The sequence below is a fragment of the Urocitellus parryii genome, chromosome 13 (genome assembly GCF_045843805.1).
Source record: "Urocitellus parryii isolate mUroPar1 chromosome 13, mUroPar1.hap1, whole genome shotgun sequence".
Classification (NCBI taxonomy): Eukaryota; Metazoa; Chordata; class Mammalia; order Rodentia; family Sciuridae; genus Urocitellus; species Urocitellus parryii.
Window position 1 is genome coordinate 46,171,874 of NC_135543.1, and position 27,287 is coordinate 46,199,160.

At 37.2% G+C, this 27,287-nt stretch overlaps 1 protein-coding gene across 4 annotated transcripts; it reads right to left on the reverse strand.

The window, feature by feature from the left end:
- Cabyr (calcium binding tyrosine phosphorylation regulated) lies at positions 1-27,283 on the reverse strand. 4 transcript variants are annotated; one of them, XM_026388044.2, is made up of 6 exons: positions 27,213-27,283; positions 25,123-25,295; positions 24,968-25,021; positions 4,113-4,448; positions 714-1,317; positions 1-81 (listed from the first exon to the last, which is right to left on the reverse strand). In XM_026388044.2, coding segments are annotated over exons 2-6 (1,143 nt in total). In that variant the 5' UTR covers positions 25,271-25,295; positions 27,213-27,283; the 3' UTR covers positions 1-80. The 4 variants fall into 4 exon arrangements, with proteins under 4 accessions (XP_026243829.1, XP_077648396.1, XP_026243825.2 ...); XM_077792270.1 differs by lacking the exons at positions 714-1,317; positions 27,213-27,283 and adding exons at positions 25,974-26,045; positions 26,865-27,155 and having other exon boundaries at positions 3,336-4,448; XM_026388040.2 differs by lacking the exon at positions 714-1,317 and having other exon boundaries at positions 3,336-4,448.
- Between the last annotated feature and the right edge of the window lie 4 nt (positions 27,284-27,287).

The following is a 27,287-nucleotide window of genomic DNA, read 5'->3' on the forward strand; positions in this document are numbered from 1 at the left end:
CTTGCAGGAAGTTTATTGATATAACGCTTGGTGGCAGACTCCACCTTGAACGTTGACTCAAAACAGCGTCATTTTCGGCATCTGTCAGGGATAACGTAAACATTTAATTGTAAGGTCTGCTCTCCTGCTGTGTTACTAAGCTCTTAACTAACCAATACCTGTGCTTTTCCATCTCTTAGCATTTCATGGTAAAAAACAGTCACACTGAAGGTGTAGGTTCTAGGTTTTGCTCACACATCAGGGAGGAGGGGTTACATAGGTCTTCACATTAAGTTCAGGTTAAATGAAAAGAATAAGACAGTGTCATTTAACCTGAGATTAATGTGAAGACCTGTCTTGTTGTCTCTTAGCTGTTCAGTGTCTCCACTTGATCAGCACTTCTGTCAACTCATCTTGTCTCTAAAACATACCAACTAGGTTTATCTTGTCCTTTATTAGTAAATGCCCAATATTATTATTACTAATAAGCAGTGGTTGAGGCAGCTGGAGACAACCACATGGTGGTACATTTTTTTTTTTTCCTGTACTAGGGAATTAATCCCAGAGTGGCCTCAAACTTGTGATCCTGAGTAGTCAGGATTACAAGGTCTGGACCACCATGCCCAGCCCAACTCATATATCAATTCAGTTTAAGAATCTCAATCTCTAGGTCAACAGAATGCTGGAAACTCTAGTGTTAAGGCCCACATATTATGGTAGGGAAATTTACCTACCAGTTTTTAGTTTCTGCTCTGCGAACATGGGCAGTAGTCACAGTAATCTCTCCAGCAATACCATAACTTCCAAAGGGAGAACGTTTGTCACCAGATCCTGTACCTTTTTTAGCTACATCTTCTACTGGGAAAGCAACAGAAAGAAAAACTGGGCTTTGTGGTCTGGGGACATCTTTTCCACTTGAAGGAGGACTAGCATTTGGGGGATTTAGGGTATGTTTCTGGAATTTCTGATCTGCAGGAATAGCAATGGGTACTTGTACTGCAGCATATCTCTTCATGCCATCTGACTGTGAGACAACAGCATGTCCAGGAAGAGGTTTCCAATCCTGTGCTTCCTGAACATTTGAGCCTACTAAAATAAAAGGTGGGGCACTGGTCGTCTTCGTGTCCTCCATCATCACATAAGTTGGAGAAGTAACTTGCGGTGGATTCTGCAGAAACTGTGGATCCTTAGGATTAGATAAATAGAGGGTTGCTTGGGGGAAAGGCCCAGGTGCTGGTGGCGGTGATGGGCGACTTTGTTGATTCATATCAGTTAGACAGTAAAGGGTCCACATGTTAGAATATGGTGGTGGTTGTCCTGCTTCGCTTGTTGCTAGTGCTATAAAAAAAAAAATTTGCAGGCATTAAACTTTTGGTCTCTGTATCAGGCGCTATGCACAGTAATGTCTTTATAAATCTTTTTTAAAAATATAAACAAATAGCTAATTAATATGTGCCATAAAGCGTGCTATAGAGAGGGCTATAGTGTCTGGTAATGTGAAAGAAAAGAGCCTTTCAGTACAGTTGGAAAAGAAGGACGACAGTGTTGTGATAGCAAGTGGCAGGGACACTAGAGTTGTGGCTAAAGCAGCAGTTTCATTCTAAGTTGCTGTTTCCAGATTCTGAAACTATAGACGTAGCTTTTATTGAGTCCTCAGAGCAAAGAGTCAGTAAAACTGACTCAACAGCCTTTGGGTGGGGAAGAGTGTTAATGCATCTGCATAGTGATTTTTTTTCTTTCCTGAATAAGTCACAATATTTCATTTTGATCACTTAATCCATTATCTCCTGCCACACATAAATCATCATATAATCTAAGACTCAGAGAGCTCTTTTTTAGGCAAGGCTGTACCAGAGACCCTAGGTGGCAATGAAGGACTGGTTGGTCCAATAGGGGTTCTTTAAGAACAGGTCTAGGAATGCCATTTATTGACTCCTAACAATCTGTAATGCCAAGTGTGACTTGCCTAATGAAGACGACAGTGCTGTTTTGGAAAGCTGAATCCCAGAAGATGGGACCTTGGGGAAACAAGTTCCTTGTAGAGGAGAGTTTCACTTTTCCAGATGTGCCAAGTTTACCTTTTGAACTCTGGGCCATCTGTTCCTGGTGCAGCCTTCTTTACTTGCCCCAGAAAAGACCACAATGCACATGATTAAGCTGATGGTTTTTGACAGCATCAGATACTTTAAACTGATCTTCAAGCTTATTAAAATATATGTAACAAGCCAAGTTTTCAGTTTTTTTAAGTGAGAGAGAATTGGAGAACTCAATCTGTTTTTTTAGCGCTCAGGACAACTGTTTTACTTTAGAAAACAGTGACAAGGTTTGAAGCTGTGCTTAAGTCACAAGAATAATGCCAGCACCACAGGCTACACTTCCAGTCTTGCCCTCTGCCTTTTCAGCTGTTCTGAATCCCTGTCACACAGCCAGACAGAATTGACCTTTGCTAAACACCTGCTTTGGTAACCCTTATTATTCTGACTCAAGTCAGTCAAGAGCTGAGAGTTTCTGCAAAAGGAATGGGGAGACTGGCTCATGTGCATCCTTCCATTGCTCCAGAGAGAAGAGCCTCTAAAAGTTTCCAGATGGGGCAGAAAGGTTGCAGAATAAATGCCATTATTGAGATGGAGGTCATATCACGTCTGTCACAAGAAAACATAGGTGGCAGTTCAGGAGCTATGAAAGCTTCAATTTGGCACTGGTCTGGGTGAACTGGTTGAAGGAAACCAATCACGGGAACTGAGTCTACTACTGCTGCAGTGCCTGGCCATCCTTCCCGCTGTTGCTACCTTCCTGCTCTCATGTGTGACAGAAGTTCGACCTAACCTTTCCTGTCCCCATCCAGCTATGAAGCTGCTCCCTCAGCTGCAGGAAGCTCCAGACCCAGCACCCAGACCTGTTGCAGAGCTCTCGGTGCGAAAGCAGAATCAAACACACCACCATTTCTTGCATGTTTTAAATGCCACAACCCATGTAAATGCAATGCTGCAGTTTGATTTTACATTCACAAGTGAGAAATTTCAAACCAACACCCCAAATTGCAGTTTTGCAATAATATTATTCAGGTGGCGTAAATATATTTTTGTATCTAACAGGTTCTGATGTTCACAACATGTTTCCAAAAGGACACAAAATTACTGGATGACCAAACTTTAAGGATGTTGCATTAAAAATCACTCATCTCATAAAAGTAAAATCTCAAACACAGCAAAGCCTTTAGGTAGGTTTGGCATTTAAAACCCTACCGAAAATAAAGCCTGTGACCAATCTGCAGGGAGCCTACCTAGATGGTTTCTTGTGATACAGATGTCACCTGAAACGCAATGTGTAAATATGTAAGCATCTGATTTTCTTACCTGGCCTCATCAAACCTGTTCAGGTACTGCTTCCCCCTCGAGTTCGGTTTCTGGCTGAGTAAGACCTTCTGGAATACGAGGGAAGGGGCCACTAGATTCCTTACACTTCTGCAGTGTACCCCGAGGGCAAGTTCTCCAGTGACGTCTGCTGCCCAAAGTCTCTGGAAGTGATCTCCACTTCAACATGCAGAGATTGTTCAGTGCCTATTTTGATAAAGCCCTCTGCATCCAGGGATTCTGCAGGTCCCTTAGGGTAACCTTCCAAATAGCTGTCGGAGAGCAGAAAGGTAGCTTCTGCCTCCATATTTATTGAGGAGTCAAAATTTTCATCCTCCTTCAACTGCACAGGTTTGGGACTAACTGATGGTAATTGCCCATTTCCTTTCAGACAAGCAACTTGATCAGTAAAAGGGATAACTATATGTTCTGGTATTTGCTCAACATAGATAATTCCTTCAGCGACAGGCTGATTGTTATATATAGATGATATACGAAGGGCTGTTGTAACCCGATCATCAGCCTGCAAAGGGACCTTAGGAGCTTGATCATAAGCAGGAGGATGTTGTTCAGCCTGCAAGGGGATTGAGAAAGCCGTTGGTAGTTCAGCCTCATAGTCCTCATCTACCTGTACTGGCTCTCCAGAACACTCCGGAGGAGCAGTCCCCACGACTTCTTCAGCAATCTCTGACTTCAGTACCTTGTTAAGAACAGGCATACTTGTTGCCACATCCACCATTAAAATTTCAGATTGATCAGAATGAATAGATGAAACATTACCTAACATCTGAGTGGCAAACTGAGCTGGGTCAGCTGGGACATAGGCAAACTCTGCTGAGACAGCTGCTGGAGATGGTGATGAGGGTGGAGTGGTAGTCTTGGGGGTGACTGGTTTGGAAGAAGGACCACGAACTGCTTCGCTTGTCCCCTCAGTCTGTGGGCACTCAGTATTAATTGATGGAAACTGGGTGGTCTTGTTGCTAAACTGTGGTGCAGATATATTATCCTCCTCTGTGTCCGTGGATTTTTCCATCCGTGTAGGTTCTTGGGAAACTACAGGTGTTCGTTCTGGTTCTGATTTCTTCTCCTGTGTCACTCCTTCTGACCACTTCTCTACTAAATAATAACAGTCAGATGGGTTAATCAGCATATATTCCAAAGGAAGTATTATAAAGAAAGCAATGATAGGTTGAGTATTCAAATGTTTATACGTAAGATTTATGCTTTATTTTCTAACATCTGTGATTTAATGTGGAGGGATGAAATTTTCCTTTCCTTATCCCCTTGAGACCTTTCGATCATCATATCCTTAGAAATCAGTGACCCTAAATAGCACAGTGGTGAAACTATAATCATACCACTATAAGCTGGTCAGCATTCTTGGGGAAAAAAATTATAATTCTTTCCTAGAAATAAGGATGCTGAAAAAAATCTCCATGGAAGAAACTCCTGAGCCAAAGTTGCACACAAAGCTGGGGAAAGGAAAAAGCAAAAGACCAGTTTGGGAAATAAATTGTCCAGTTGTCATAACTTAGTAATGACACAGATGCTATCATATGAATAGAGGCATTCCTGAATGTAAGATTATTAAGATTCAAAATTTAACCTGACCCTTTTTGTTCCATCATCCCCCATGTGGAATACCTATGGAAAACTTAAATTAAGCAACAAGTATACCACTTACGATTACTTTGAAATGTTTTTAGAGTTTTATTGGTTTGAGAAAATAGGCAAATGATTAGAACATTAGAAAATATTTCATACACATGAAATATACAAAGGATATACAAAAAAGGCTCTTAGTTATGATTTTTCATCCTATTAATGCACCTGGGTCAATTTCATTAAAATATTCACAGAATTGAAAACCTGGGACCTTAATGGATTATTGATGAATTAGTGAACTGGGGACTGGAGGATTTTTTTACATAAGGAAATGGCATATATTCTACCTAAAAATGGTAGTACTTGATGATCTCATGCAGCTAAAACCATACTGATCCAGACAAAAGGAAATAAGAACCCTCTGGTTCTCAGAACTCAATGAACTGTCAGGCCTAAGGAAAAGACCTAGAAAGACAGGATAACTGATGACACAGGAAGTCCTGGACTGGAGGTGAAAAAATTGCTTTAAGATTATGTTTATCACCCACACACCTGTTTAAGCACCTCAGTTGTTTGTTACTGGAAGTTTCCACATCTGCTTGATGAGGATTTTCTCTTGGAGAAGTATTTCTCTAATATAATGAAATGTACAGAAAAAGTATAATTTGCTTCACAAGATTATGTTTGGTTCAAGTTGAAACTCTTTGTAGAGATGTTTTCATAGGTTCAGCTACTTCCCAAAGTATAGTGCCCTGCAGTGTCTCCCTTCATATTGCTACTGCTTTCTTGTATATTCAATCAAGGTGTCTAATTCCGTACTTGGACACCACACAAAATGGTCACATGCCAAAGAAAAGTTTCAAAAAAAAAAAAAAAAAGCCATGTCTACTCTTAACCTACCTCTGCTTAGAACAATGACCTTTTTTTCTTAACCATTCATCTCCTCAGAACTTACCTACCCTCTTCTTTTTTTTTTTGACATTTCTCTATATTTTACTTTTTATTGGTTGTTCAAAACATTACAGTGCTCTTGACATATCATATTTCATACATTTGATTCAAGTGGGTTATGCCTACCCTCTTCTTAACACACCTTTTACCTACTGGTACATGACTGAACGCTTGTATTACATGTAAGAGACTGCAGCACCTCGAAGGATGAAGATCAAGACAAGGCACCATAACTTACTACACAAGATAATACATACACAAATATTACAGGTAAAGAAATACAAGTATCTAGCAATGGTACTATAATAAAGAACTTGGAAGTTCAGAGAAAATCTTATTTTAATAAACCTGACTTTGAGAGAGTTACTCTTATGCTTACTATATGGAAAGCTTTAAAAAATATCACTCCCATCAGAACAAGAAGAAAAAGCCAGATAAACTAGGCACTGTAATCCTGGTGACTTAGGAGGCTGAGGCAGAAGGATCACAAACTCAAGGCCAGCCTCAGCAACTTAGCAAGATCTGTCTCAAAAAATAAAATGGGCTGGGGTATAGTTCTGTGGTAGAGTACCATAGGGTTCAATCACCAGTACCAGGAGAAAAAAGGAGGTGGTGTGGTTGAAAAAGCCAGATTAATAACAAAATCTAAAATTTTTTTGAGGCAATCAGAGCCAGCATACAAACCTGTATCTTCTTATGCAGTTTTTTATTGTGAAAAAGTTATGAGGGGAGGGGGGGCACAATAAGATTCCCTGATAAACTACTAATGATTCGTAATTAATATGCTTTATTTTTCTGGAATGGTTGCTATTTCATAAAGGAGACTTCTATAGAGAGAATAGTCATTCTAATATTTTAAAATTAAATTATTCTAATTATTAATCTCCTAGATACAGATATTTAGGGACATATAAAAAAGTTCAAGTGGGCCTTTCCAGATACTGTGTCCTGCAAAAACAGTACATTATACAGGTTCTGTGCAAATGACAAATAGAGTCATAAGATAACCAAGTAACCTGATTTCCAAAGAGCAACCAGCCCCTCCAAAAAGGGAAGAGACACAAAAACTGTTTCAAGCTGTGGCAGGGTCCAGAAAGATGAGGCTGCCATCATACTATCTGGTATCAGTTAAAATCCAAACAAACTGGTAAAAGCCTAGGAATGACTTCCGAGGAATAATTTAAGACACTAAAACTCAAGGGGTGTCACACTTGCTCACATATACTTTTCTGCAAGCCTCCTGTGACATATGGAGGCACAGCAGAAGGCCAGGGAGAAGTCTCCTATTCTTGAGGCAGAGACCAGAAATATTAGCCCAAGGCAGACCAATGATGCAAGAGTTTAGCTGCATAGGGATCATTGAGCAGGAACACTGGGAAAGCCCCACCCAGCAAGGCCAGCTAGGCCTGAAGGGGTGGAAACAATAAGGAACCTCCTGTACACTTAGCACACCAGCATTGAGTAAGGAGAGGAGCCTACAGCCTGGAGAGACCTGTGTGGCAGCTAGTAGGTAAGGCGGAAAGCCCAGGGAGAAGCATAGAGGTTGAGAAATTCTCTGGCATCTCTGCCCAAGGGCATGCAGCCCTCTGCTGGACGAGTTGGATGCCTGCAATACAGTGAAGACAAAGCAAAACCCAACCTGATTCCTGACTAGAGTGACCTCCTTATTTTCCCCCATAAGGTCTTAAACTCCCCAATCATCGATTTATTTACCAGAAGGGTTAAAAACCGAATCAGCCTATGAATTCAATTATAGCAATCCCTAAAACATTTGCACAGAACCTGTATAATGTACTGTTTTTGCAGGACACAGTGTCTGGAAAGGCCCACTTGAACTTTTTTAAATGTCCCTAAATACCTGTATCTAAGAGATTAATAATTAGAATAATTTAATTTTAAAATATTAGAATGACTATTCTCTCTATAGAAGTCTCCTCTATGAAATAGCAACCATTCCAGAAAAATAAAGCATATAAATTATGAATCATTAATAGTTTATCAGGGAATCTGACTGTGTCCCCCCACTTCCCCTCGTAACTTTTTCACAATAAAAAACTGCATAAGAAGATACAGGTTTGTATGCTGGCTCTGTGGTTTAATAGCTGCATGGTCAAAATCAGAACTTCAGACACCTCAACTGTCAAATGAGCATAATTCTGACATTACTGTGTTTTTGTGGAGACTAAATGAAATGATGTACCTGACAGGGGTCTACAGCCTATAAATCACATTTAAATGGGGGAAGAAAGAAGTCAACACCCAGTTAAAAAGAGATTCAGAAAAGTTTTGAAAAGATGATGTCAAATTAAAAATTATAAATCAAGTATCTTTAATTCACCTTTGATTAAAATTAGGTTGGCAGCTTCCATTATGCAGGATGCATAATGTTTTTTCTTCTTCATAGATATATACATATTTATACACTTCACTACACAAATATAATATATAGATCATAGAAGCTTTTGAATAGACACAATTTTTTAAAAAAGTGAGACCAAATGGCTTAAAATTCATAATGTTCTTGAAAATGCAAAGCACTCTATTAACCATTTATTTTGGTTTTGATTACATGAAAAATATATTCCAATATATACACACTAGTTATCATGTATAACTTGTAAATCTACATTGCTAATATCTGCTTAAGAAGGGTAAAGAGTTTTTCTCCAGTGTTTTAAAAGTCTGTTTAATAAGCCTAACAACTGCTGACTTGTAACTCTGAAATTATAGAAGATTATTTCTTAAAGTAGTGTACTAGGTTTGCTGTAGTTGATTTTATCAATCTGATGAAGATAACCCACTTACTTCAGTAATCTGATTCTCAAAAAAGAAAATACTGCAGAGACAGAATTAGGAACATAATTAAAGGCATTTCTCTTTGTAAGAAGTTCTTTTAATACGATAATAAAATTGATTTAAATTCTTCTGAATCCTGATTTTCCATGGAACTAATAAGTAAGATAGGTCAAATTCAAGGATATAGTGTTTCTTGGAATAGGTAGAACTCATGTGGACATTTAAGGGAAACATGAAGGAAAAAAGCATATTCTGGCACTAAAAGGAAAATCAAAAGGAGTCAAAAGACCAGAGAGAAGCAGCAACAGGGTGTATCAGGAGATAGGAGAGGGTACATCATAAAGACTGGAGATCACAATAATAGATGCTTAAAGTCAAGAATTTGGAGTATATATGGTACCGGGATCAAAGATGCTAAGAATTTAATAAGAGTGTTCCAATAATAGTGTGCTGAGCTGATTGGAATTCAGAAAAAAAAGGGATATGAATTTAAAAAGTGGATAGCTTCTCTTCTCTCCTTTCTTTCCTTTTCCTTCTACTCATTATTCATTCAGCAATCATTAACTGCTTTTCTACTATGTGAAAGATACTGAGGAATCAAAGATAAGACTTTCTAAAGAGCCCAGTCTGACTAAGGATAGAGGTACATAAGCAGATGATATGACATATAGTCAGTGTAGTGACTAAAATATACCCAAGGTACACTTTTAGGTTATTTTTTTGTTCAACTTTGGAAATAAGGGACAGGAGTAAAGGCACTAGTAACTTTGGTCCGTAGGAAATGAAAAGGCCAGTTTTGGGGAAAATAGCCATTAGCATATCCTAAGCAATTTCCCAAACCATCCCTCTTTGCCTTTTCTTTCTTGATGGTTCTCCAACTATACCATCAAACTTATCTGGGCCATGTGGAACAACACCAAAAGCAGTTTGGCATCTCTGTGGTTTGTTCCTTCCCTTTCCTCCTCTACATCTATTTAAGGTTATCCCCTTCCTTCCTCTTCCCCTGTCATTCTTTCAAAAATCTATCTTCTCACCACACTCACACATTTTACCCACACCTCATCTCTCGCAATTACATTTTTAGGCAAATTATTGTTCTCTCTAAGATCATCCTAGCTATGTTTGAAGCAGCAATGTACCCAGCCCCAGATGATAACCCACTAATGATAAAGTGGTCCTAAAGCTATATTAGTATCACCTTTCCTTAAAAAGTATTTATGAAGGTAAAGGGAGCATTTTTAGTTGTCTTAATGCCTGAGAGGCATTATGTATTTTAAAAGCCAAGACCAAAGGATGCTAGATGTCTCACAACACGTGGGACATTCCTACACAACTGATGTCAATGTAGCCCCTATAATGCAGGTCTAAACCAGCCCTGTCAATTCTGATCTCCCTTACTAGAACCTTTTATCAGCCTCCCTTGACAATTCTGCTAGAAGGCTTGCAAATATTTTCCTTTCTTAATGAAAGAAACAAATATCACTGGTACAACTGTTTTCTCTTTTCTCGTGTAAACTTGGGCTTAACACCTAGAGCAGTGGCATAAGGGAACAAGTAAAATATGCTAAGAATGATGGACCATTATAATTAGTGTACAATTATGATGCTCTATCATATTAGCAGCAGAAATTAACATCAATTCCAGATAGCTTGCTTTCATAAAGTCACTATTATTTAGTCATCAGGTACATGCAACTGAAAGTTTTCCCAACTGAAACATGACAGTGTTGGGTATCCTTTTAAGATATCATGTCTGTTTTTAGTCTGTGACTTTGGTAATACCATTTTTTCTCACTGGTACTTGTTGGTTTTCTTAATATTTAAGATAAGAAGATAATGCATCTGTTTTGTTTTAATCAACTGTATGAAAATTTGGGCTGTGTCTTGTATACCCTCTTCTCTGTAGGAAAAGAATAGTTATCAGGAAGAGAGGAATTATTATTTTATTTTGCATCATCTATTATCATAATTTTATGTCATTGGTGAATAATTTTACTTCTTTATGTATCTTTTTTGGTTTTGTTTTCCTTATTTCATTGGCTAGAACCTACAGTACCCAAGGTTAAAAAAAATGATGATATAAGACATCTTTGTCCTAGCCCCAATCTTGAAGGAAAATCATTCAATATTCACTACTAAATATAATGTTTCCTATAAGTCTTTTGTGCATACACATTACCAGATTTAGGAACTTTCCTTGTATTCCTTGTTTGATCATAAACTTCTATAAAAGTTTATTGAGCAGATCTGATGGCCTTCTCAGTTTGTCTGATTTGAGAATGTTTTTGCTTCCATTTTTTAAAGGATAACTTCACTGGGAATATAGTCACATTTCAGCAGTTTTGTTTTGCTTTAAGTTTTCAGCACTTTAAAGTTATCATTCTGTTATCTGTTGGCTGCTATAGTCTCCATTAAGACATGAGGTCTTTGTCTTATTGTTCCCCTGAAAGTAATGTACCCTTTTACCTTGACTGATCACAATTCTGTATTTTTCACCAGTTTGACTATAAGGTACTTAATTGTTGCTTTCTTTGAATTTATCCTGCTGTGAGTTCAACCAAACTACTTAGCTGATCTTTCAATCAGATTTATCAGCCTTTATTTTTTCAAATAGTCCTTCTATTCCATTTACTCTTTTCTTATCCAGTTACATATTTTAGATCTTTTTCAGTGTCCCATATGTCTTTTATACTCTGTTCCCATTGTTGTTCTCTTTTTGTGTTAATTTGGTTGTCTATTGGCCTGTTTTTTAGTTTCCCAATTCTGTCTTCTGCTAGTGAATACATCCAGTAAGTTTTTAGTTTGCAATATGGTATAACCATTATTTTCTTACTTTGTAGATTCTAATTCTGTTGACATTCTCCATCTTTTCATTCATTTTTCTATTAAAACATTAATCATCTTGTTGGACCTAATGCAGTTATTTGGATCCTCTATTTCCTCTTCTAGTGTTTCATGTTATCTCCTTTACTAGTCATTTCCTTCTGCTTCTTTGAATGTCTAGTAATTTTTAATTGTATGCTAGAAATTATAAATGGCATGTTATAGAGGCTCCAATTAAGTTATTTTCTTATGACAGGTAAATTTGATATTCTGGAGATTTAGTTTTAGATTTTGTTAAAGTGTGTATATTTCAGCTTTGTTCTAACTCCTAGCACAATGTTATTATTCACAGGGTATTATCTTTCTAGGTCTCAACTGAACTACCAGTGTTTCACAGAAGTCTCTTCATTTTGGCTAAATCCAATCTCAACAGGGTATGATCTTTCTAGGTCTCAACTGAACTACCAGTGTTTCACACAAGTCTCTTCATTTTGGCTAAATCCAATCTCAACAGGGTATGATCTTTCTAGGTCTCAACTGAACTACCAGTGTTTCACAGAAGTTTCTTCATTTTGGCTAAATCCAATCTCAAAGCCTCTCCAGATATCCTACTAGTTCTCAAATCTCTACTCAACTTCCAGTCTTCAACAACCCTTTCTCCTCAAGCCTTATTTCACACATGAACAGCTCAGGAATTGGACAAAAAATATGAGGGTATTTTTCTTGGGAGAGATTTCTCTGGTACCCTGTATTTAAATTTGGGGTTGCACAATGGAACTCCAAAATTTCCCATTCTATTTCTCTTCCCAGACAAGAATTCTCCATGTTACTTGGGCTCTATTTTCCTGCACAAGAATTTGAAAACTTCCTTCAGGAAAAAACCCAGGGTGAATATGGGAGCTCAATTTCTGTGATTTCCTTCTCCCAAGAATCCAAGCACTGGACTTAGTTTTATATTTAACCAGCCATTATGGTTGCTTATCATAGGAGGGAAAGCCCAATGTCACTATACTCCATCATAGCTGATTCTAAAATCTCTCCTCTATTAAATTTCACCTAACATAGCACTTGGCAATCATCAGGAATTTAAATATCTGTTAAATGAAATAATGAACTGGACTTTAACAATGCATAGGATTTAAAAGAAGAAAAGGGAGGGAAAAGAAATGAGAATCCAAAATTAAATAATTTGAAATTAATTTGCATTTTCAAATAGTGTCATAAGATCTATGAAGATATGAGGTGAGAAAGATAACAAGACAAGACTCAGATCACAGAAAAGTTTGCTTGCCATTCTCTTGTACAACAATCAAAATGTATATATACACTATGACTTAGATGTGCCCAGAAAGCGCATCTTTATTTTAACTGATTTTATGTTGCATTGAAATGCTCATTTTCCAGTGAATTAGAATTTACCTAATCTTTTTTTAATTAGAGCTCTGACAAACTGATACATGCAAGGAAATTTGTTTCATTTGTCCTGAATTTAAAAGTCTCTTAATTAACATATTGAGTCACTTGGGGGTTATCATGCCTTTGGCAAAGGTTCTCCCCACTTCTAAAGAGGCACTGTGAGTGCTGGGGTATGCTCTGGGTCTGAGCCACATGTTTTTTCTTCAGGTTCTCAATCACCTCTGATAGAGGTGTACCTCTGGTCTCTGGGTGTGGGTCTCTGACCATATAGTCACTGCTCAATTAGAAAGTGTGCCATGTTTGCTTACTTCCGAAGGACTGATAGATCCCCTTCTTAATTTGATCCTCTGTAACATCTAAGATCTAGCTGACAGGTACTTTATTCTGAGCTTGAATATTACTATCCTCTGCTCACTTTGCCTTTCAGATCCTGATTCTGATTTCCATACTAGTCATTAGGACAATGCAAAAATATCTGGATTCAGTTAAAGCCATGCCCAGGCTACAGGAAACCAGTAGTACTATATCAGGTCCAGAGAATTACTTACTTCTAATCTATTGCTTCAATGCAATTTTCAAATGTTTATGGAATGTCTGATACATAATAGAGTAGATGGCTGGATGTATCATGTCATGCTGAATGCAGTGCCACAGAGGCACATTTCTTCCAGACAGCACCCAGAAAAGAACAAGCCTTCTGCTGGAGTTTTAGAGATTTCTGATCAGAGATTCTTCTATCTCCTTCATGCCTACTTTCTATCTTGGCTAACAGATTTTAGGCTCTACCCATATCTCAGTACAACCTCCATTGACAAAAAGGAATTTCCATTGCCATTCCTTTACAGTAGGACTCAACCTTATCTAGCCTGCCTCCTTTCCTCCTCTGTATGGCTTATATAAAGTAAAATTTTGATTTTGGTAGCTTTTGGCTCTTAAAACTCAGCTTTGGTTGTTTCAAGAAAATCTTCTCTCAACAAAATCAGGCTCCTGCAAAATTCCAAGTATTATCTTGCTCACTATGAACCTGGGAGACTCAATAGTGAGTAATGACTTCATTACTCCAAGTTGTATTTACTTTTCCTCTAAAGTAAACAAATTCTTCAATGCATAAAGATCAAGAAAGCAAACAAGAATAACTAGGAGCTATCTGAAATCAAAGCATGCTAATATTTTTTAAATATCCCTATCACATTGAAGAATTTGAATTTTATAGACAATAGGAAACTATCAGTTTATGGATGACAGAACTATACACCCAGCTTATAAAACTAAAAACCAAGATTTTTTTTCTCATATTTTGGCTCTGTCTTCTGGTATTTCTGACCTCATCTTGGCTACATGGTTTCCTGTTCCAGCTTTTCTGGTTGGTCATTTCTGCTTCCCAACCCAGGTCCAATCCTGACCCCACTTTTGTGGACCCTAGAGTAACACTCAGACTCTGATTCTTTTTTTTTTTTTTTTTTTTTGTACCAGGGGTTGAACCCAGAGGTGCTTAACCACTGAACAACATCCTCAGCCCATTTTTATATTTTATTAGAGACAGGATTCTTGCTCAGTTGCTTAGGGCCTTGCTAAGTTGCTAAGGCTGGGTTTGAAATCACGATCCTTCTGCCTTAGCCTCCCAAGTCACTGGGATTACAGGCGTGCACCACCATGTCTGGCCAGACTCCACTTCTTGGCTATACCATTTGTTCAATGATTTATTTGGCTTTCTTTAAACTAATCCCAACTAATTAATCTTACCACAACAGAAAAGCATGAATGACCTAAGTCATTACCATTCCAAATGATAAAGCTTTTTCTAAGCTTAATGAAATTCTTACTTGGTACAAATTATCACTACCCTGCCTAGGCAAATAAGACTTAAAAAAATAAAAGGGTCATTCTGGCACAGTGCCTATCCCTGTTTAGGGAATCAGGACAGATGTACTTGAAAAAATGCCTCAGCATGTAGCAGAATAGTATGAGATCCCATAAAAATTAACATCTAGGATAGATACATTCTTTCTTTAATTATAAATAGATAGGTACCAGTATGTACCAGTATGTGTAACAAACTACACAAAATAAGGCATACAATAGAATCTGGCATAAGAATTAAACTCAATATTATGAATACTTAACCTAAAAAAATAGCTCAATAGAAAACTTAAATTGTTATGGTGCTTTATAGCAATTGAAACTAGGCCCAATGATTGGCAGCAGTTCACGACCATAATTACTATCATATGATCAAGTCAAGAATAAGTTAGAAAGTGCTGGAAAGGATGTGGGGAAAAGGGTACACTTGTTCATTGTTGGTGGGACTGAAAATTGGTGCAGCCAATTTGGAAAGCAGTATGGAGATTTCTTGGAAAGTTGGGAATGGAACCACCATTTGACCCAGCTATTCCCCTTCTCGGTCTATTCCCTAAAGACCTAATAAGAGCATGTTACAGGGACACTGCTACATCGATGTTCATAGCAGCACAATTCACGATAGCAAGATTGTGGAACCAGCCTAGATGCCCTTCAATAGATGAATGGATAAAAAAAAATGTGGCATTTATACACAATGGAGTATTACTCTGCATTAAGAAACGACAAAATCATAGAATTTGGAGGGAAATGGATGGCATTGGAGCAGATTATGCTAAGTGAAGCTAGCCAATCCTTAAAAAACAAATGCCAAATGACTTCATTGATATAAGGGGAGTAACTAAGGACAGGGTAGGGACGAAGAGCTAGAGAAGAAGATTAACATTAAACAGGGATGAGAGGTGGGAGGGAAAGGGAGAGAGAAGGGAAACTGCATGAAAATGGAAGTTGATCCTCAGGGTTATACAAAATTACATATAAGAGGAAAGGAGGGGTAAGAGAAGAATAATACAAGTGGAAGAAATGATTTACAGTAGAGGGGGTAGAGAGAGAAGAGGGGAGGGGAGGGGAGGGGGGATAGTAGAGAATAGGATAGACAGCTGAATACATCAGACACTAGAATGGCAATATGTAAATCAATGGAAGTGTAACTGATGTGATACAGCAATCTGTATACCAGGTAAAAATGGGAGTTCATAACCCACTTGAATCAAACTGTGAGATATGATATATTAAGAACTGTGTAATGTTTTGAACTACCAACAATAAAAAAATAAATGAATAAAAAAAAAAGAATAAGTTAGAAAAGTTAACAAAGCAACTTGAGGGGTCCAGGTGGACTAGTTCTTCTCCCTGCCTCCCCTTTCTCTCTTTTTTGTTGCTGTTGTGCTGGAGATTGAACCTAGGGCCTTGTGGATGCTAAGCTCTGTTCTTACCTCTGACACTGGAGGAGCTAGATACAGTTAGGCTTAGCCGGATGAGAAGTGTTAAGAGGTGGTGAGATGTCTGAAATAGAAACTAGTGCCCTCTTCACTAGTGGCAAGAAGTCAGAATTAGTAACTTCTAGGCTTCAGATTCCACAAAAGACGGCAACAATGGAAAAAGAAGTAAAATAAATAGTTGGAAATATTGTAGGGAAAGGAGCTCAAATTCTTCTCCCATTACTCCTTCAGTTGAAAACTTGGATTTTTTGAGAGGGACCCCAGAATGTTACTCTATAAAGAACATGAACCATGCTACCAAGAAGATGTAAGTGCAACTTCTAACTCCATCAATTTCTTTAGAAACTCCCAAGCCTCGTATTTTTCTTTAGCAAAATTTCTAAGTGCCTAGAACCAGTAACTAATAATTCCATCCCTTTATTCTTTTTTGTTTTTTTTTTTTAATTTTAATGTTATGTATGACAACAGAATGCATTACAATTCATATTACACATATTGAGCACAATTTTTCATATCTCTGGTTGTACACAAAGTACAGTCATATCCTTTGTGTCTTCATACATGTACTTAGGGTAATGATGACCATTGCATCCAACCATCCTTCCCAAACCTATGCCCCCTTCCCTCCCGTATTCCTCCCCCCCCCAATCTAGAGATCAGTGCTCTGACGTGCATGTAGTAAGAATCTGTTCCCAATTACTAGGCTCTCTATTTACCTCCTTGATTGTTTCTTTTGCTGAAAAGAAGCTTTTGAGTTTGAATCCATCCCATTTATTGATTCTTGATATTAATTCTTGCACTATAGGAGTCTTATTAAGGAAGCTGGGGCCTAATCCAAAATGATGCAGTGCATCTAGTTTAATTCCTAGGTCCTTGATCCATTTTAAATTACATTTTGTGCATGGTGAGAGATAGGTGTTTAATTTCATTTTGTTGCATATGGATTTCCAATTTTCCCAGCACCATTTGTTGAAGAGGCTATCTTTTCTACAATGTACATTTTTGGTGCCTTTGTCAAATATAAGATAACTGTAATTATGCATGTTAGTCTCTATGTCGTCTATTCTGAACCATTGGTCTACAAGTCTATTTTGGTGCCAATACCATGCTGCTTTTGTTACTATTGCTCTGTAGTATAGTTTAAGGTCTTTTATAGTGATGCCACCTGCTTCAGTCTTCTTGCTAAGGATTGCTTTAGCAATTCTGGGGCTCTTCTTTTTACAGATGAATTTCATGATTGTTTTTTTCTATTTCTATGAGGAATGTCATTGGGATTTTGAAATGTCATTTGGAATTGCACTAAGTCTGTATAGTGCTTTTGGTAGTATGGTCACTTTGACAATATTTATTCTTCCTATCCAAGAACAATTTAGATCTTTCCATCTTCTAAAGTCTTCTTTAATTTCTTTCTTTAGTGTTCTATAGTTTCCATTGTAGAGGCCTTTCACCTCTTTCATTGATTCCTAAGTATTTTATTTTTTTAAATGCTATTGTAAATGGGATAGTTTTCCTCGTTTCCCTTTCAGAGGATTTGTCACTGATATATAGAAATGCCTTTGATTTATGGGTGTGGATTTTGTATCCTGCTACTTTGCTAGTTTTCTAGAGGTTTTCTGATGGAATTTTTTGGGTCTCCTAGATATAGAATTATCATCGGAAAATGCTAATTTAAGTTCTTTATCTATCTATATCTCTTTCTTTCATCTGTCTAATTACTCTGGCCAGTGTTTCAAGAACTATATTAAATAGAAGTGGTGAAAGACAGCATCCCTAACTTGTTCCAGTTTTTAGAAGGAATGTTTCAATTTTTGTCCATTTAGAATGATATTGGGCTGGAGATTAGCATAGATAGCTTTTATGATGTTTAGATATGTTCCTGTTACCCCTAGTTTTTCTAGTGTTTTAACATGAAGGGGTGCTGTATTTTGTCAAATTCTTTTTCTGCATCTATTGAGATGATCATATGGTTCTTTAAGTCGATTGATGTGATGAATTACATTTATTGATTTCTGTATGTTGAACTAACCATGCATCCCCAACTTGATCATAGTGTACTATCTTTTTGGTGCATCCCCAACTTGATCATAGTGTACTATCTTTTTGGTATGTTTTTGTAATTGATTTGTCAGAATTTTATTGAGAATTTTTGCATCTATGTTCATTAGAGATGTTGGTCTGAAGTTTACTCTTTTTGATGTGTTTTTGCCTGGTTTTGGAATCAGGGTGATATTGGCCTCATAGAATGAGTTTGGAAGTGCTCCCCCTTTTTCTATTTCCTGAAATAAATGAAAGAGTATTTGTATTAGTTCTTTAAAAGTCTTGTAGAACTTGGCTGGGTATCCATCCAGTCCTGGGCTTTTCTTGGCTGGTAGGCTTCTGATAGTGTCTTCTATTTCATTGCTTAAATTTGATCTGTTTAAATTGTGTTTATCATCCTGATTCAATTTAGGCAAATCATATGACTCTAGAAATTTGTTGATGCCTTCAATATTTTCTATTTTGTTGGAGTACAAGTTTTCAAAATAATTTCTAATTATCTTCTGTATTTCTGAAGTGTCTGTTGTGATATTTCCTTTTTCATCGTGTATGTTAGTAATGTGAGTTTTCTCCCTCCTTCTCTTCATTAGCATGGCTAAGGGTCTCATTTTTATTTATTTTTTCAAAGAACCAACTTTTTGTTCTGTCAATTTTTTCAATTGTTTCTTTTGTTTCAATTTCATTGATTTCAGCTCTGATTTTAATTGTTTCCTCTCTTCTACTGCTTTTGGTGTTTTGCTTTTGTTCTTTTTCTAGGGCTTTGAGATGTAATGTTAAGTATCTGTTGACTTTTTCTTCTTTTGAGGAATGGACTCCATGCAATGAACTTTATAGTTGTTTCAATAGATTTCAATATGTTGTACCTGTGTTCTCATTCACCTCTAAAAATTTTTTAATCTCCTCCTTGATGTCTTCTGCAACCCATTGTTCATTTAGTAGCATATTATTTAGTCTCCAGATGTTGGAGTAGTTTTTATTTATTTTATCATTGATTTTATCTTTATTATTTTATTATTTTTAATTTTTATTTTTATTAGTATTATTTTATTATCTTATTTATCATTGATTTTATCTTATTTTATCATTGATTCCTAATTTCATTCCATTATGATCTGATAGAATGCAGGGTAGTATCTCTACTTTTTTATATTTGCTAAGAGTTGCTTTGTGACATAGTATATGGTCTATTTTAGAGAAGGAACCATGTGCTGCTGAAAAGAAAGTATATTCTCTCATTGAAGGATGAAATATTCTATATGTCAGTTAAATTTAAGTTATTGATTGTATTATTGAGTTCTATAGTTTTTTTGTTCAGCTTTTGTTTGGAAGATCTATCTAGTGATGAAAGAGGTGTGTTAAAGTCACCCAAAATTATTGTGTTGTGGTCTATTTGACTTTTGAACTTGAGTTTGTTTGATAAACATAGATGCTCCATTGTTTGGGTCAATATTTATAATTGTTAAGTCTTGTTGGTGTATGGTTCCCTTGAGCAATATGTGGTGTCCTTTTTTTATCCCTTTTGATTAACTTTAGCTTGAAGTTTACTTTATGTGATATGAGGATGGAAACCCCTGCTTGCTTCCACATTCCATGTGAGTGTTATGATTTTCCCCATCCTTTCACCTTCAGTCTTATGGATGTCTTTTCCTATGAAATGAGTCTCTTGGAGGCAGCATATTGTTGGGTCTTTATTTATTTAATCCAATCTACTAATCTATGCCTTTGATTGGTGAGTTTAAGCCATTAACATTCAGGGTTATTATTGAGACATGATTTGTATTCCCAGCCATTTTTGTTTATTTTTGGTATTTAATGTGACTTGGTTTCTCCTCTTATTATTTTTCCTATAGTATAATATTTCCCTCTGCTGATTTTCTCATTGTTTTTCATTTCCTCTTCATGGGATATTTTGCTGAGGATATTCTATAATGTAGGCTTTCTAGTTTTAAATTATTTTTACTTTTGTTTATCATGGAAGGTTTTTATTTCATCATCAAATCTAAAATTGAATTTTTCTGGATATGAGATTCTTGGTTGGCATCCATTCTCTTTCATAGCTTCGTATATGTTGTTCCATAATCTCCTGGCTTTGAGGGTCTAGGTTGAAAAATCTGCTGAGATATGAAAGGGTCTCACCCTATATGTTATCTGATTCTTCTCTCTTGTGGCTTTTAAGATTCTATCCTTATTCTGTATGCTAGGCATTTTCATTATAATGTGCTTTGGTGTAGATCTGTTGTAATTTTGTATATTTGGTATCCTGTAAGCCTCTTGTATTTGGTTTTCCAATTCATTCTTCATGCTTGGGAAATTTTCTGATATTATTTCATTGAAGAGATTGTGCATTCTTATGGTTTGAAACTGTGCCTTCCTCTTTCCCAATAACTCTTAGATTTGGTCTTTTGATGCTGTCCCATAATTCTTAGATCTTCTGTTCATGGTTTCTTACTATCTTCACCATGTGGTCAACTTTATTTTCCAGATTGTATACATTGTTCTTCATTATGTGACATTCTTTCTTCAAAGTGATCTAGTCTTTTGGTTATGCTTTCTATTGAGTTTTTTATTTGGTTTATTATTTCCTTCATTTCAAGGACTTCTGACTTTTTTTTCCAGAGTCTGTCTCTCTCTCTTTCTTGAAGTAATCTTTAACTACTTGTATTTGCTTCTCTTATCGTTGGAGTGATCAATTTTTGCTTGTATTTGCTCATTTAGGTCATTCTTTAATTCACAGATCATTTTAATTATGAGCCTTCTGAACTCCTTCTCTGACATTTCATCAACTTCTCTGTCCATGGGTTCTGTTATTGTAGTATCTTGGTTTGTTTGGGCACTTTCCTTCCTTGTTTTTTAATGTTGTCTATGTGTCTTCCTTTCTTTCAGTGTGGATCTGAGATATTACAGTTTTTACCCTATGTTCTTGTAGTACCTGTGCAGACTGTCTGTACCTCACCTTGATGGTGGACTTCCAGACTCTGTTGGTGTCCCTCAGTGTATGCTACTGCAACTAAAGGTGGTGGCAGCAATAGCCAAGGGAACTTGAGATAATAGTGGAGGTGACCCAAGATGGATACAATATCTTACAGAAGTAGAGCTAAAAGGGTGGGCCTTACATGGTCTTTGGGATGCCTGCTCTGAGATGCAGCTGCTTCTAGACCCTGTTGTCGAAAGGTAGGGGTTACTGTGTGGGGAAGGCTATGGCGATGTCTGCAGTGTCCCAAGATGGAAGTCAGTTAAGATGAGGCTCCCAGGTGGGGTGAGTAGTGAACTCAGACCTACCCTGGTCCTGGGTCCCACTATGTCAGTGTGGGTGGATCTGGGCGGGGCCTGAGCTCCTGCCTCTTTATTTTTTCTTTTCCTAGCAAATACTAAGTAGTGGAATTTAAGGGATGACTCTTTTGTTTTAAAAAATTTACATAAGTTTTAAATATCATCAATTGATGATTTGGATTAGAAGATTGAGAAATTGGGGGGGGGTCTTTCACTGACACTGATTTAGTGAGATCTATTTGATCAAACTTCAGCCAAAACAAAGGGAGGATCCAAAAAAGAATTTCACAGCATGAACTACTCTGGCAATGGGATGGATATGTGGGTGAAATGCCACAATGATGGTTGACAGAGTTAGGGACCATCCAAAAGACACTAAGCTCTGGGGGGTAAAATGAGCAATGAAAAAGTGAAAGCAGTTTTCTCCAGGTCTGTTTTTTCTTTCTTTCTCCTCCCTTCCTCTATCACCTGAATGTGAAATTTTGAAGCCATTGGGGAGATAAGTAAACATTTCTGGTTCTATGATGAGGTCTACCACAAATGGTGGTTTTTCTAGGAAATATTTCAGAATGAAAGGTTCACTAAAACAAAAGATATGTACAGGATGTTCTTATCTTCATGGTTTCTATGCATGGGCAGCACATAGTAAAGCTGCTGGGCAGCAAACTCACCAGTTTGGGAATAACTTTGGAGAACATGACATCCTCACTGAGCACTCTTATGAAACACATGCTTCTAATATCTTAAAGCTGAGAGAGGACACCAATGCACTAGGGATGGCAGTTAGTTCTTACCTACATCACTAAGTTCTAACACCTGGTGCTGTGCTAAGCTATCTTGCTTCATAGTGAAGAAGCTGAAAGACTACATTTAAGAGTCAAGTCTTCAAAGAATGGTTCATTCCATATCTTAACAAGTCACTGAAAGTCTAGGAGAGCCTCCATCCTTGGGACCAATAGAGCATATGGGTATTACAGGTACTGCCTCCACATTTAAAACTAGGATCCACAAGGAAAGTTCTACTTGAATGAAAGAGAAGGTGCCATCTGTTACACCTACATTTTTATTGTAAAGAACTGAACAACCATGAAGCCAAATTTTCTCAGCGTTTCCACAGGAATAGCAGTTGAGGAATGAAAGCAGCCAGAAAATAGGAGCTTGTCACTCAAGGGAGAAAATGTGCTACTATGTGGGAAACTTAAGGTGCCTGTATATATCATCCCCTTATATTCTCTCTTCAGCCAAGAGTAATACTTTTCTGGATGAAGGTGCACCCATGCAGTCTCTATGATATTACCTTTATTATTGTGTACTGTTTGTCCACTAAGAAACCATTTGGGATGACAATAGAAGACAAGTGAACCAAACTAATTAACCAGAAACATGGAACTATTTCTTGATCATCCCTTCATGCTACCCTCCCATCCCTATTCTACTGCCTAAAGAGCAATGTCTCTATAATCCTACTGTGAGATAGCTTTTAGAATTTCTGTATGCTATGTTTACCTTCTTGATATCTTTAGTTAGCTGAAGAGAAAAGCAGTAGTATTTCTTACCCCATACTTACATCAAAAGTATAGCTGTTCTATTAATTTTGTTAGTCTGTTAATTTTTAATTCTGAGATTCACAGATTAACCTACCTAAACCAGAGTCCACATTTGTTTAGTCTATCCTGCTAAACTGAATTGGTGAATAAATCCTCAGTTAACAAATTCAACTCAAAAGCTACCAGGTACATTCCACCTTAAAAATTCACTGACTTTAATCACCATTCTTAAACATAGCAAGCCTGCACACTCCCAATACTCTGAAATTCAGTTCCTTGTATAGAAAACACAAATACAAAGACAATAATAACCTAATTACCCAGGAAACCAAGCTCATGGGGAAGGGAAGGGTAGTTAATGTTCTTACACTTGTCTATATATGCTGCTGATGGTAAGCAAGTCCCCAACCTGTTTAACATGGTGAGCTGAGAGTGCCATCAGGGAAGCAGCCAGACTAGACAATAAAATATTCCTGAACAAAGGCACTTCATTCTCTGCCTCTCCAAATGCTGACTGTTGCTATTCTTAAATTTTGCTTTCTGTTTTGGATATCTCTTTCATAGCAGATCCAATGATTTTTACAATTCCTATGTCTTACTCCTAATTTCTCCCTAATATCATGTTATCTATTAACCTCACAAATGTGACAGTATAAAAGTGGTTGATAACTCACAGAATCTTACCTTTTCTCTATGATTTTTGAATGATCATAGAGAAAAGGTAAGATAGTAAGAATTATTTATTTTCCACACTGGCTTTGCCTTGCCATTCTTGAATATAGTAAGAATTATTTATTTCCCACACTGGCTTTGCCTCACCATTCTTTTAGATATGTACCCTTTGTCCTTGGAATTTGATCATTAAATCTCCTTTTGCTTATAATTATCTTCTCAAATTTTCATTCTAAAAAATGCCTTTTCATTGCTCCTCTGTCATCTCAATCTCATGCTGTCATGTTCATATGAGATAGACATTTAAAAATAAAAACATAAAGCACAACTTTCTTCTAAGCAATTATACGCCACCATGTCAGTGTCTGAGATATGGAGAAGACCACTATTGTTGAAAATTCATCTATCCATACCTAGAGACTCTTGGAACAGAAAATATGGCCAGAGATATCTAATTGATTCCTGTCTTCCAGACTGGACTATAAGTAACCATAAGGGGTTTTTTGTTTGTTTGTTTTTTAATGGTAGATTAACTTTTTAACAAAGATTTTCCAGTTTTACGAGTATACTTTATCTGAAATGCCTGGAACCCAATGTGTTTCAGATTTCAGAGTATTTTGGATTTGGGGGATATTTACATAGACTTTTTTAGTTGAGCATACCTACTCCAAAAATGTTAAACTCAAAATTCCCCCAAATCTGAAAATCCTTGAGTATTGTGTTGTATCAGTGTTCCAGTGGATTTTGGAGTTTTTGGGGGGTTTGGGATTTTTGAATTAGGGATGCTCAACCTATATACCTACGAAGAAAAATGTTTCACTAAAATTAAGCCTTCACTGCTCTCAGATGCAATTTTCTTCATCTCCATTATATTCCCCCTAAAGATGGGCATACTGATGGGTCTGAGTCATAGTTTGTACATACTGTCCTAGGTATTCATGTACATCATCTTGCCAAACGATTTGCCAAGATGTTTTTCCTTTTTTCCCCAACAATATTTAGAATTATCTAAAATGCCATTCCCCAAGTTTTATTTTTTTAAAAAATAAAAACACTGAGTTAATAAAAACAAAGCTTCAGTGTGATTATTTATACATAAAACATTAATGTGATTTAGAAGGAAACCATCTGATAGCATCAATCTTAAATATGAATGTATTTAGGAATTATAGAGTAACTTATAATAAACATTATTAAAACTATCACTTATGGCACTTACCTTTAAGCTGATGAAATTGTTTAACCAGATCTTTTATATCCAGAGAATTATTCCCTGAAGGAATAAATACAGGAAATCAAATACAGGTACATAAACTTCCCAATTTAAAATGCTTCTTAAAAGCAACAAATATATGATCTAAAGCAATAACAAACCTTCTCTAAATACAATAAGTTCTTTAAAATAAATCGCTGCAAACTGGGTGATGTTTGATGGTTTGGTTTTGAGAACAGCTCTGCTAACTCCCTCGAGTAGAGTCTTGAGGCCATAGGGTACGACAAGTCTGGGCTTTGAAGAAAGCATTCTGGCAGGATGTCTGTAATCTCAACTATAATAAAGAAAAACAAATAGTCTTATAACACAGGAATTTTTATTAATCTCAACTATAATGTAGAAAAACAAAGTCTTAAACACAGTTTATTATAATATTTCTTATGAGTTAACCATAGTTTCTGAGAACAAATCTTCTATTGAAATTAAAGTTTAGTTCTAATCTCCAGGTATTTATTCTAGTAAAATGGGCTAATTCTTGATATAAAAAAATACCTAAAACCCTACTAATAAGGTGAGCAACCCAGTACTATTAAATCCAGTACTCACAGGATGATATTAAAAACAACAAAAAAACAAACCAAGCAAACAAAACCTGCTTCTGCGAAACCCAGCAAATATTTTGGGAATTAACATTTAAATTTATGAAGTTACATTTCAAGAAAGATAAATTAAACATCTGTGTCTATTCCAAACATGCACAAAAACACTGACTTTGTTGGACAAAACTGTTTCTACAAGAAAATGACTTGCTCACTTTTGTAAATATATCATCAAATTGCTCATATTTTTCCTTTAATTTTTTTACTATTAATCAGAGTAGGTAAAAATGTTCTGAGGTGCTGTGCCATCCACTATTATATGCACCTCCCCCTCCATATGCTCCTTTTATTCTCCTAATTTCTTCCTATCTTCCCCCTTCTCCTGATTTTCTGAGGGTATTGCATAGTCTAACCTGTAATTCTCAGAAGCGCAGAGATTGTCAGTGTGTAGGTTCTGTCTCATTCTAAAATACTGTTCATGAAGGCTAACAAATACATAAGAAAATTAAATTCATTCAGTGGTAAGGGGAAAACCGAGGTAGGAAAAACAAAGTGAAAATACTGCACAAGGTTAGCATTCCAATGCAAGCCATTTGGTCCTTCATTTTTTGACAGAAATATATAAAATCGGTTTTTGGGCTTCCAAACAGCCATCACCAAATAGAAAACAAGTGGTTAAATGATTCCACTGTCCTGAAGTCAAAAAACAAATCTGTTGCTAGGGAGAATCACAGTTGTTCTGGACAGAAACCTAAGAAAAATTTCTCCCCTGGATCCTTATAAAAAGCAGAATAGTATGACATAATGTCCTTAACTGCACAGTACAGAGTAATAAGTTTCATGGGGTTAAATGGCACAGTTTAGTTATGGCAATTATACAAGGGGATAACTTTTAATAAAAAGCAACTAATGTGTCATAGCAAAACGCTGAATATTTAAAAGCAACATTTCATCTCCCCAAAAGTCAGGACAAAACCATTCTATCTGCCTAAGCAAACCCTTTGAGAAGGAGATATATATATATGAAAACATACTATCAGAATATCATTCATTGGGAGCTTTACTAAATTAAACCATCTTTGAAAAAACTGCCACGTTTGGGAACAACCTACAAGGCAGTTCTGTACAAACTGTCCTGAGGAAGTTAATAACGGTGGCGCCAGCATGGCCACACCCACGGGTAAAATAGATACAGAGGACTGTTTATATTTCTACTCAAATGTCTTTCAAAAATAATTGTCAAGAAAACGAGGGCACTCTGCCTGGGGACGCGTGTGGGGACCTCAGAAGTACAGAAAACGTACAAGGCACACACACACACTCCCTCTAAGACCTCAGCTGGGACCCAGCTTGTTTTGCAGTTGGGGTGGTGTTCGAGGGGGGTGGGGGAGGGGAGTCGGCAGTGAATCGTGGGAGACCCGGCCTGCCGACTTCTCAGCCGGCGACTTGTTAAGGTAGGCGGCCGCCCAGCCGACACCCGCAGCTCGGCCACACACGGGTAGCCGTTCCGCCGCCGCCCACGCAGGTGTGGGCGAGGACCTCCCACTCTGGGAACCCTCGGCCTTCCCAGACACTACAGGGCAGGTCCAACTCCGCCATCACTCGAGATTCCCAGAACGCCTAACTGCCTCCGGGGCACAAACTCGCCCCACCTTCCTCTTTCCGGCTAAGCTCGGGCGAGCTTCCTCGTTGCCCCCTCGCCGGCGGCTCCTGTGAAAAACCGACCT